Source organism: Lissotriton helveticus, chromosome 3_1, assembly GCF_964261635.1.
Source record: "Lissotriton helveticus chromosome 3_1, aLisHel1.1, whole genome shotgun sequence".
Taxonomy (NCBI): Eukaryota; Metazoa; Chordata; class Amphibia; order Caudata; family Salamandridae; genus Lissotriton; species Lissotriton helveticus.
In genome coordinates, this window is record NC_136061.1 from 1,150,911,304 (window position 1) to 1,150,923,868 (window position 12,565).

The 12,565-nt window shown below is 41.7% G+C and overlaps 1 protein-coding gene across 1 annotated transcript in view; it reads right to left on the bottom strand.

Moving 5' to 3' along the window:
• Positions 1 to 12,565, bottom strand: part of KIF5C (kinesin family member 5C) — a 612,753-nt gene that overhangs the window by 150,954 nt on the left and 449,234 nt on the right. The window contains exons 19-20 of the mRNA XM_078681761.1: positions 10,829 to 10,938; positions 5,265 to 5,366 (exon numbers count right to left, since the gene is read on the bottom strand). Of these exons, the coding sequence (XP_078537887.1) occupies positions 5,265 to 5,366; positions 10,829 to 10,938 (212 nt within the window). The remainder of the gene's footprint in view (positions 1 to 5,264; positions 5,367 to 10,828; positions 10,939 to 12,565) is intronic.

The window sequence follows — 12,565 nt, forward strand, 5'->3', positions numbered from 1 at the left end:
GATTGATTTGGGGGATCGAGAAAAAAAGTTGTAGAGGCAAGTGTTATACATTTAGTTGACAACTAGGTTCGAAAAGAGTCTGCTCAGGTTTGAGTAAACATTTTCACTCGCACATTAGTTTAATGAGCATGGTTTTTCATTTCACAATATCTTTAAATGCTATATTAATTGTATGCTTTTATGTTGGATGTTATTGACTAAGCACTATGTTAGAATTATAAAAGGTATGACAAGGGCTCCAGTAGAAAACAAGACCTGTTTATTAACCATCCACTCTCCTCACTGGAGAGTGCACCAACATTCTATTGCGAGCTTCAGGGCAGGGGATACCAACTGGGATAGAGGGGAGCGGTGGACGGAAAGTACCATTGGGAAATTAAAGTTACAACACACTAGTTATGCAGCGCAATATCCTTTGTGCAACAACATCAACCGTTGCATGGCTAAACACTTATAAAGTCGCAAAGGCGAGACCTATTAGCTATGCCAATGCTTGTTTTCCTTAGATTTTGATTAGTAAAATCTGGGGATGTTACAGTATTTTGCAAAACAAAATCCTTAAGTACAACACAACACACTGAATCCCCTCTAGCTGTTTGCTGACCGACGAGGTAATGGGACAAACAAGGACTGTACTTTAGTTTCTTCCTCGGGGCTAGGTGTTTTTATTTGGATCAGATACCTGGAAAAACCTGTTTTTAAAGTCTGGGTTCTCTAAACTGTGATGCATTGTTGAACGTTTGAGCTATGTATTATAGTAATTTGAAGTCGAGTTTGAGAGAAAGAAAGGCTATCTTCCCATCAGAGGCACAGGCAGTTTCTCTAAGTTCTAGGATTATCGATCTCCATAAGATGGAAATAGTTGTTTTTTCTTCATCAATAGATGTGCATTTATGCAGGACCAAGAAATATGCTGTATGTAGGAAGGGTGTATCTTGATCCTTCCTTCAGTCAGTTCTTGGGCCTGAATTCTCCTCCACAGAATGCACGAAGGTTCTTGCAGTGATGACAGCCCACCTTCAGGTAATATGCTTAATTTTCTATTTGGATGACTGTCTGATCAAAGTGTGATCTCGAACTGACTCTCATGAGTGACTGTCTAGTTTACAACACTCTTATTTCGATCTGGTTTTTGTTGTTTAGTTGAAACTATTACTTCAGTTTCCTTCAGTTTATAGCAGTGATAAACCTATAATTTCCAACTCCAAGAGGTTTATATCCCTGAATTGAGCATTGCTGCATTTATTTATCCAATAATCATGTGACTTTAGTCTTTCTTTAGGCAACAATGAAAATTAAAGCAACATTTTTGGGAAGATCGTCTCAATTTCATGGTGTTAGAGCATTTAAACCTACACCGAGTGGGTCATGCTCATTCCGTCAGAAAAAATGCAGCATTGGTGCTGATACCCATCCCAATGGCAGACATATATAGAGCAGCAACATGGCTGCTCTGAATGCTTTTTGCAAGCATTGCACTGTAAGCTCATAATTTTTTAATAAATGAACTGCTTGCAACTTTTTTGCTTATAGCCTCTCAATGCAGATGCTGTCTTTATCCTCCAGGGCCTTTACTTATTATTTGGTGTGCTACTCCATTGTGTTTCTGAAGAAATTAAGTGAATGTAGAGGTTGGTAATGCAAGGGTAAGGAGTAGTGGCTAAAGAGATGCTCTCGCAAGAAGGCATCCAAAATTCTTTAAAGTGACAGTACTTTCTGCAGTACGTTTATCAAGCCTGTCTGCCAGCCAGACAATTCTACACTTATTCTGAAGATAGGGAGAAGAACAGCTAAGTGCACCGGAATCATCCTGAATGATTGGACTATTTCTTGAATAAATGTCTTTGTGTAAAAGTTACTAAAATACAGGCTGCTTTTCTTATGTGCCTGCCTGCAAAGAGCAGGGATCTTGGAGTAAGTTAGAACTAGAAACACATATCAAACTTTGGTATATGTGTTAATAAGGAAGACCTGGCATGGCTGGGGTCTGCAGGGCGAGACCCCTGACCCCTCAAAGTGGACACACCAGGGCAGGAAATGTGTTAAGAAGCAGAAACCAGTGGGACGAGGAGCCTCAAATTAGATCAATAATGCACTTTTTTATCGATTTACATTAGAGTAAAGATGAGTATAGGAAAGATGGGGGAGGGAGCGAGGGAAAGTGGATTCAGAGAAGTGAGAGGGGGCAATGGGACAGGAGAGGGGCAAGGGTAGAGGAGAGAATCCAGGGGAAGAGAGATGGGAATAAGGGGAGCGAGGAACGAGTGTGGGGGAGAAAGGGACACACACACACACACAGAGTGGAACCGAGGGAAGCAGAAAGACGGAGCGGCAGGAAAGACCCAGAAACAAAGAGTAGAAGGAGAGACACAAAGAAACAATCGGAAAACTGGAAAAGAGTGGGCAATAGAGAGCAAGAAACAGAAGGAAAGAAAAAGTGAAGAATGTTAGAGAGGACCACGAGGCAAGGGGGGGCATGGGTCTGGGTGGAGAGGGTTGTAGAGAGAGGCAGACAGAATTAAGAAATAGAGTGCCAGGCATATCCCGCCTAAAGCGCCTAGAAACGCCTGCAGGGGGTACATTAAGTACCAGCCCTGCTGCTCACACTCGATTATCAAGGCGCAATTGGTAGCATTCCCTCTGGTTCTGCCACTAAAATGGGAATAAGGAGTCCAACCTAAACACATTATTTCTGAGACGGGTCAACGGTTGTGTGCTAAATGTCACAATGTGGTATTTTATTGCAGATTACTTTGTGTGAGGCGCAGACTGAAGCACAACAGAGTGTGCCGAAAACAAACTTAACGGATTAGTTCTGTTTTTACGGACACAGATGCCGTACCAAGGACTACCTATAAAGATGTTTATCAGATTAACAGAGGTGCATGTTTAAAGTACACTCTGGCGTTTAGGAAAAGGCCAAAGGTTATACCACACAACTGAGTAATGTGCACCTGGAACCTTTGTTGTTAGAAGTTATGCTATTGGAGTAATTTGGGATGTGTAACAGAATATACATTTCTGATTTTTGTTGGGAAATCTATAAATAAAGGCTTAAAAATGAGGGGGCTGTGATGGGCCCCATCGGGGGGGGGGGGGGGTTACGCCCCATTAACAGCGGCTCGAGAGCTGCACTGAACATCGGCGCATAAGAGGAGGCATCAGGGCTTGGTCTGGAGTCTGCATGTACGTGAAGTCGAGGAAAGGAACGCCTATCAAACCCCACCATGGCACCGCCCCACATGCAAGCTGCCACCACAGGACTATAGCTGTGAGACACGAGGGGCTGCCCAGCCACAGCTGCACAGGCCCGGACTGGCCGTTGTGGGCACCGGGCAATTCCCCGGTCGGCCGCAAGGGTGGGGGCCGTTTTTGGCCCCCTGGGGGGCGTTTTTATGACAGGGCCGTTTTCGGCCCTGTAACAAATTCGGCAGAAAAGCGGCCCTGGTAAAGAGCTTGGTGGCATCCCCCCTCTCCCGCAGGGGGAGGAGGGGGGCCGGCCGAGCACTTTGCCAGGGACGGTTTTGGTTCCCAGTCCGGCCCTGCAGCTGCACCCCGGAAGCACACTTGAGGTCAGGGAAGGAATGCTGGGTTCAAAACGTGGTTCCTGGCAAAGATTGCTGGTTTTTAACAACAGGAGAATTTATTTAAGTGGCTTGTTCAGAATCACAAGATGGAGAGTCGGGCCAAGATTCAAACCAGAGTCCCCATTTCCAAACTTAGCAATTGAAGCCATTGGGCCACACCAAGATGCCTTTGTATTTAGCAAAGAAGGTGAAAATATGGATGCAGGGCTCTAAAGTGAATGATGAAATACTGTTATACCCCAATGAAACAAAAAAAAAAGCGCAGCCTTGATAACATGTTGCGATGGCTGTCCTGGAGGAACCGGCATTGGCTTTCCCAGGATCTCTATAAAAAACAAGCATTGGCCTCACGGAAATGAGATCGCACGTGCGCGCCTCAAGTTAAAAAAAGCTAGCGCTTTGGGCGCTGTAAGGGTGCCGCGAGGAAAGCCAAATGGCTGCTGCGTGCGTGCTCGCAAGCTTGAGGCCACACAGAAAGCATGTGGTCACATTTTAAAATGCCCACTCACCTCAAAATGGTGCAGTGAGAACTTACTTTGAATCAGCAACATAAGGAGCCTGATTTTTAGCTTTCTGATAATCACCTAGAAGACTATAAAGTCATTATCCTGTACCTGGTAGTAATTCTACTCTATGATGCACAGATAAAAAAGGGTTATCAGTGACATATCTCAGTTGGAGATTTGGGGAAAATGGGCCAGGAGGATTGTAAGTAGGCAATTAGATAAAGGATCCTCCTGTGTCTTCCCTAACATCAATGTGTTCTCTTCTCTTCTGTACTCTTTCATTCTTCTATTCTGAATATGAAGAGCAAGAAGTCTACCACTGCATTGTCTGTGAGGAGCAAAAATATACCTAATGCTCACTGCAAACTTGCAGGTAAATTCTAAAGGTTGCAAAAGAGGGAGAGCCTTTACATTCTATTGTTGCTGCGTAATGATGTCCATCACTGTTGATTCCTTTGTTTTATGGTATAATCATGCTGACCCTTCCTGGTGCTAATCTTATTTTCAAATCAGTTACTACATGGAGGTGTTTGTGGAAAAGAGAAGTGAATCTATCAATCCTGGCTGGTATAAGACTTTCTCGAAATGTGTCAATATCCAAACAGTGAAAATTAATTAGTATTTGACAAATTAACCTTCTGGCCCAGTGGAAAAAATATCCACATAAGAGAAAAAAGGTCAAAGAAGCCTTTCCACTACTCGAAAAGAAAAAAAACTATTCTTAGTGGTACCAGCATTAATGTGCAGGAACTATATTCTGAAGGATGTTGCAAAGTGGTGAAGTACTGCCCAGGGATCTCTATAAAGATTTGTGGGTGGTGTATGTTGATAAGCAATACAAATAGTTTATGTTTGTGTAAAGCATGCTAAAGATAACCAATTAGAATGTTTAGCAAATTATTTTTCAAAAAATTCCTAAGCAAAATACTTGAAAAAAAAACTTTCTAGTCATTCTGCCCACCTGAAATTTGTTTTGAAGTTGAACATAAACCAGTATGAATAAATATATAGCTGTTGTTCATTTCATTACATTTATTTGTGTACCACTATATGATTATCTTGACATCAAAAAAGATAATTAGTAGAGAACATCAGAATGCATCCTGCCAAAGCGCAGCAACAAGAAAAAGCACTACACGCTATTTGTGCAGTAAACCAGAAAAAGACATACATGAGTTTTTCCAGTTTCTTTTCCCGCTCTTGGTCCTCGAGACTTAATTTCTCATAGTCAGAGGCAAGTTTTTCATGCTGAAGTTGCAGCTTCTGGTTCAAGCTATAAGTAAAAAAAGAAAGAAAGTTAGTGAGCAGCTTTCTCGATAAAATTATATATTATGCATGGGAATAATGATCACCAGACCCAATTTTATTCTGTTGATGAATGGTTTAGACCAATTACGTTTTCCAGGATTAATAGGAAAAAAGCGATGCCCAAACTTGAGATTTTTCCTCTTTAAATTAGATTTTAAAATCCAGACAGTTTATTTGGACGAAGTCAGAGAATATAATCTAGGCTTTATTAATATGTTCAGAATTGATTAAAAAAAAAGAAAACAGTGTCAGTACAATAGAGAGTTGGACTAGACATAATCAATATGCGTTATAAACAGAGATAAACAGAATATACATTTGGCCGACCCAGCGAAATGGCAGAAGGACAATTTTAGCTTTCCTAGAAGAAATCCACTTGATCAGAACATAATGACATAAATTGCAAAAACAAAAGTACAGGGGCCAGTGAGTTTGCAACCACTTACTCGGATGTATGACGTTATAACGCATACTTTAACAACGCATACCTTTACAACGCTATTTTTACAACGCAGGAACCATTACAACGAATTAGGATTACAACGCATTTTTTTACAACGCAATACTTTTACAACGCAATACCTTTACAACGTAAGTATTGGTAAGTATATAATATTTTTTTAAATGTAATTAATTAAATTTAATATAATTTATTTTAATTTAATATTATTTTTATTTTATTTGTACCCTGTATCCTTGTATTGGTAATTATATAATATTTTTTTTTAAATGTAATTAATTAAAATTAATATAATTTATTTTAATTTAATATTATTTTTAATTTATTTTTACCCTGTATCCATGTACCCCAAAACCCAATCCTGACCCTGAACCCTAAAAATACCCCTTTACCCAAAAACCCAAACTTAGCCCTGAACCCTAAAAATACCCCTTTACCCAAAAACCCCAAACTGACCTTGAACCCTAAAAATACCCCTTTACCCAAAAACTCAAAACTGACCCTGAACCCTAGAAATACCCCTTTACCCAAAAACCCAAAACTGACCCTGAACCCTAAAAATACCCCTTTACACAAAAACCCAAAACTGACCCTGAACCCTAAAAATACCCCTTTACACAAAAACACAAAACTGACCCTGAACCCTAAAAATACCCCTTTACCCAAAAACCCAAAACTGACCCTGAACCCTAAAAATACCCCTTTACCCAAAAACCCAAAACTGACCCTGAACCCTAAAAATACCCCTTTACCCAAAAACCCAAAACTGACCCTGAACCCTAAAAATACCCCTTTACCCAAAAACCCAAAAATGACCCTGAACCCTAAAAATACCCCTTTACCCAAAAACCCAAAACTGACCCTGAACCCTAAAAATACCCCTTTACCCAAAAACCCAAACTTATAAAATTTTTACTATAATAATATACTTACCAATACTTACGTTGTAAAGGTATTGCGTTGTAAAAGTATGGCGTTGTAAAAAAATGCGTTGTAATGGTAGTTCGTTGTAATGGTTCCTGCGTTGTAAAAGTTGCGTTGTAAAAGTAGTCCGTTGTAAAAGTTTCGTTGTAATGGTAACATACCACTTACTCAGCATACACAAGGGGCTTTTAATATAGGTCAGACCTGGGGTCCCATTCATACGTGACAAGGTATAGTTGGATGCAGACGGTCAGTTTGTAGCAGTCATGAGCCAATCAAATGGAAGAGGCTGCAGATCATGAGCATACATGCTACTCATGCATCGCTGTAGCGTTTCTAGAAGAAATAGCATCCTTGTTACTACAAGATGACCCAATACAAACTTTGTGGGGTTGGGACTACAACAGTATGGTTGACAATATACTAGGCAGGCCAGACCCGCCTCTACAGAACACGGTTAACATGAGATAAGAACCTGTCACTCAATGGCGATGTCCCACCGGGGGTTGTACGGCTTTTGGCTTATCTGAATAGGACAGAATTTCAATTCTCTGACCAATCAATAATCTACCTGCAATGCTGCATGCATTTTATCCTCAACACCGACTGGACCAAGTTTCGGATGTGTACTACTAATGTAGCTCACTTTCAGATTACTGCCCATTGCTGGTTACAGGAGGCAGCATTATATGGCGCCGCCTTTTGGAGCATAGTGAGGGACTCGATTGATAATTACTTCAAAGAGTATGAATGAAGGGTGGTGATCTAGGAGCAGAATGAGAGGCATTTAGATGTAGCCAGGGAGTATGTGTTAGCATGAATATGGGCACTAGGATAACACTGTTGAGGGAGGTTAGGCAGATAGAAGATAATCTGCATGCCCTAGAAAAGGAGGCAGTCTCTGATCCTGGGATCACAAATAGACCGACAACTTCCTCAGACAAATACGGTGATGTGCTGCAGACTGTGGACTTTATGGAGTTCACTGCTCAGCAACATCGAGGCGGCAACAGGACTGGCAGGTTCCTGGTGAGCCTTCGTTCATTAGCTGCACCACGAGTGACTGAGATGGCACTGAGGGACGAGAATGCAGAGCTGAGCCACACACAGGCCATCAAAAATGATCTATTTGCTAAGTATTATGGCACACTTTACACAGCACCTCCCCATGTGAGTGAAACACTAGTCAACTTTCATGAATGACAGGCCCTTCCCAAAGTTCTCTGGAGTTCAAAGAATGGAGCTGGACGTCCCATTCACTCAGCAGCAAATCAGAAGGGCTATCAAGTTCAAGACTGATAATAAGACCCCAGACACAGACTGGTTTACGGTCAAATGTCATGGGGCATTTAAAGGGCTGTTGGCTGACAGACTCCCAGAAGATTATTATCCAGCCCGAATAGTAGGCAAGCCCCCACTGCCACTGCCCCCACCCAACAACACATGAAGTGATCATAGCAGTTGTGGCATAGCCTGATTCGGATAGACTGGACCAGACTTCATACAGACATCTTTTTATGTTGAATCTCTACTACAATACTAAGGAAAATGTTAGTGAGTATTTGGACATGAGGTTAAGTGCCTTTTACAGTGGGGTTCAACAAGGCACCCTAACACAGCTCCCTAAAAATATTTGCTATTTTTAATGGTACTAGGTATCTATTCCATTAATGGGAACCTGGTGTAATTTTACATTGGATAAGCCTTAAACCCCACTAGACTTATTGTTTATACAGATCGTGTCACATACAGATAGTGTCACATGTATTGTAACAAATAGGTAACAACAAGTGCTTCATAATTGAGAACTATTTGGGACACAATTGGAGTGTGTACAAATATTCACTTGTAATACCAAGCTCTTAAGTCACTAGGTGATAGACAAATCATTTAAGGTTAAAATGAACACCAGCACAGCCGATGTCAGGAAGGTCGTAGCAACCACCAATATAGCAATAGTGAAAGGATATTTCTCTTCAATTACAGAGTTGCAACCATTTTCTTCTCATCCACTATAAATATATAAATGGTTAGACTTCCCACACAGTTGTATCTGTTTGGGGCTTTGTATATTCACGTATTAGGCCTTGCCATGTGCATACTAATGTTAATGTTAAAAAATATTTATAAAGCGCGCGTACACCGGGTGGTTTCATGGCGCTGTAAAGGCTCTGTGTGCTATCGGTGAATACATTAATTGTAGGCTGGTGCAAATAGCCTTGTTTTCAGGGACTTCCTGAATTGCAGAAGGGCAGTGCAGGACCGTATTTCCACGGGGAGGGAGTTCCACAGTTTGGGGGCGAGGGTAACAAATCTGCGGCCTCCCTGACATACCCGCTTGTATGCAGGGGTGGTGATGAGTAAGAGGTGAGCAGAGCTTAGACTCTGTAAAGTCATGGGATTCTATTTTTGTGTATCTATATGTGATTAGAGTACAATGTTTTGAATACATATTCTAGTGCATAGACCCAGCTCCCAGTGACACCTACTGCACTATCTACAGAAAAGCGCTTTTCTATTTAAAATGGAATGGAGTAAAACTATGTTTGCAGGTAAAAATAAAATAAACTGGTCCACAATATGTGGGATTCTTGTACAAAAGTGCACATCAAAAAATGAAAAGAAATGACCGCAGAGAACGTTGTTATGTTTGAATGTCTTTTTAACTAGAAATAAAACACTTCATTATTTGCGGTATCTCATTTCAGAGGTATATATACTACTTTTTTAGTCCTATTTATTACAGTTGGGACTACTAGATTCACTAAGGAGGCTTTAATTAAGGTTGAGAGCCAAAGAAAGCAAGGAAGAGAATCTATAATCAACGTCTAAGCTGAAGTCGAATGGCGCTCAGCATCCTCCGTAGTCACAGCAGATAAAGAACTGCCACATCTAGAGCCAAAACCCTGACCATTGGCAGTGTATGGACTGGTGGGTTAAGGGAAGGGGGCATGAACTATAGAACTTTATCACTGCATTGAATTGGGCTTCTTTTCAGCTTTCTTGGTAAGTGTGACCTCCGCCCACTTACATGATGCTTTAATTCAGCCACAAAACCAGTGGGAAGTTGACACAACCGGTGTTAATACATTTTCTAGATTCTAAAAATCTATTGATTTTGATTATCATAAAAATGCCAATAATAGATTATTCTAAATTGAGTCATAGTCTCCTATAAAAGTTGCAGTGTTTTGGAGCAATGACTCTAAACCAGAATTTCAAATAAGGATTTATGGGCAAAGGATTCTGAAGAAACTGACCAATGTGGAGAAAAATTATTATATAAAGATAATTAAAAAATAATTAAAATTAAAGAAGCAAACTCAAGGCAAATTCTTTCTCCTACCTTCCTACGGAGCTGCTCATTTGTGAGCACTTTCTTTTATTCTAGTCTTGGTTCATGCTAGTTGTGTACTGGGGTGAGTGTTACTCTAGCTTACTTAATTGATTGCTTGTCTAGTAATAATGCAGAGCACTTTAATACTAAGACATATGTTATTACTATACTCCATTGTCCTTTAACGGATCCCTGCACTTCCAAGGTGGTCTAAGCTCAATCTTAAACCTGCAACCTATGGTGAGGGATGCAAACAATGACGTAACACGGAGCTATAACGAACCTATGGTCCAGAAAAACACAATTATAAAAAAAGTAAACATGGGTTAACTGGATAGCATTAAAAAGTCTTGTGTGAAGACAGGGGTAACTGGAGTCATAGTAATCTAACCGCTACAAAGAGTTCAGGGGTAGGAAAGTATAATATAATTTTTACCATGTCATATGCACTTAAAATAGTTTAAAAACTAATTTAAGTGCACTTATTGATTTGTGCAGTTGCTCAATGGATGAAGGTAGTGCAAGAGGATCAACAGTGGAAGTCTGACTTAGTACCAAAAGATTACCTATAAACATGTAATAAATTATGGATTGCATTACACTGCATTTTCAGTGGTCTGATAATCAGTCTTGGAAACCAGGTTTTTATAGAGGAATGTCAATGACCCATGTCTTTGCAACTGACATAAGAGGAGATGTAACCTACTCTTTGAGCTCATCGATGATTTTCTGCTTCTCCTCAATCTCGTCCCGCAGTCTGCAGAGCTGCTTCTGATGTGCTTCCCTGTGATTCTCCATCTGCTGCTCCAGGGTAATCTACATTGTGAAGACAAACATTTTACTTACAAAATTCATATGTCGTTGCCATACTAAATATGCCATAGCCAATAACCAATCAATCTTATATCTCTTTAAACAAACGATGCATGTATCCTGGGAAAAAGTGAGAAGAGATGTAAATATACTTTGATGCCCTAGACCATGGGTACTCACAAACTTTCTCTCAGGGGCCAAATTTACAGTGTGGTTTGTGGCCGAGGGCCGCACCGGTGGGGGCGGGGTCAGTGGGGGAGGGGTGGGGCTAGAGCAACAAAAAAAAAAACTGTGACCATGAGGTTGAACACAGGCCAATGCAACGGACGCCTTCGTCCACTGAGCCAACAGACCCTGCATACACACATCCCTCACTCCCTCTCTCTCCCTCCCTCCCTCTCTCTCTCCCTCTCTCGCTGTCTCCCCCGGTCTCACTCACTCTGTCCTCCTCTCTGTCTCTCTTTCTCTCTGTCTCCCTCTCTTTCTCTGTCTCCCTCTCTTTCTCTGTCTCCCTCTCTTTCTCTGTCTCCCTCTCTTTCTCTGTCTCCCTCTCTTTCTCTGTCTCCCTCTCTCTCTCTCTGTCTCTCTCTCTCTCTCTATCACTGTCTGTCTCTGCCTCAAACTGTTTCTGTCTGTCCCTGTCTCTATCTAGCTCTGTCTGCCCCAGTCTCTATCTGCCCCTGTCTCTACCTCTATCTGTCTCACCTCACCTGGCTCTCACTCCCTTCTGCCCTATGTCACCTCACCCCCTTAGTCCCTGCTGTCCTCTGTCACCCTCTGCCATCTCACCTGGCTCTCACTCCCTGCTGCCCTTCGTCACCTCCCCTCCCCCCTTAGTCCCTGCTGTCCTCTGTCACCCTTTGCCATCTCACCTGGCTCTCACTCCCTGCTGCCCTTCGTCACCTCCCCTCCTCTCCCCCTAAGTCCCTGCTGTCCTCTGTCACCCTTTGCCATCTCACCTGGCTCTCACTCCCTGCTGCCCTTCGTCACCTCCCCTCCTCTCCCCCTAAGTCCCTGCTGTCCTCTGTCACCCTTTGCCATCTCACCTGGCTCTCACTCCTTGCTGCCCTTTGTCACCCGCATCACAAATATCAGATTATTTTAGCATCTTTTTAGCAGTTAAAGTGACAATGCAGGGAATAGGATTTATTGTCTTTAATTCTGGCAGGCAGCAATTTGCATTCGGCACTCATACATATAGAAAGAAGCTGAGGAAAAAAGGGCAGAAAAGGCAGACCAATTTGAAGGAATGGAATAAAGGTTAGTAAGTTCACCATTCGGAACAAGCAATGCTATTTAAATTGTAGCAATATTATGTAAAATGTTGTCATGTCACAGACGCTATTTCTCAGATGTAAATATTTGAAAGATTAACCAGTCCCGGGGATACATTAAGCCACTGTAGGCAGCTGCCTGGCCGCTTGAAACTGCAAGTTGGCGCCAGAGTGCATGGCAAAGGGAGTACCCAAACGCAAAATCTTATTTTGCCCGTGCTTCGAAAAAATTCCTGCTGTGAAGTTGAGATTAATTAACTATGAAAGCCAGCAGTAAAAGTTCCTGCAAAGGCACCGAGCATAGTCACTGTTTCTTTATGCTAATGTCAATATGTTTAGCAAAAGGGGCACAAACC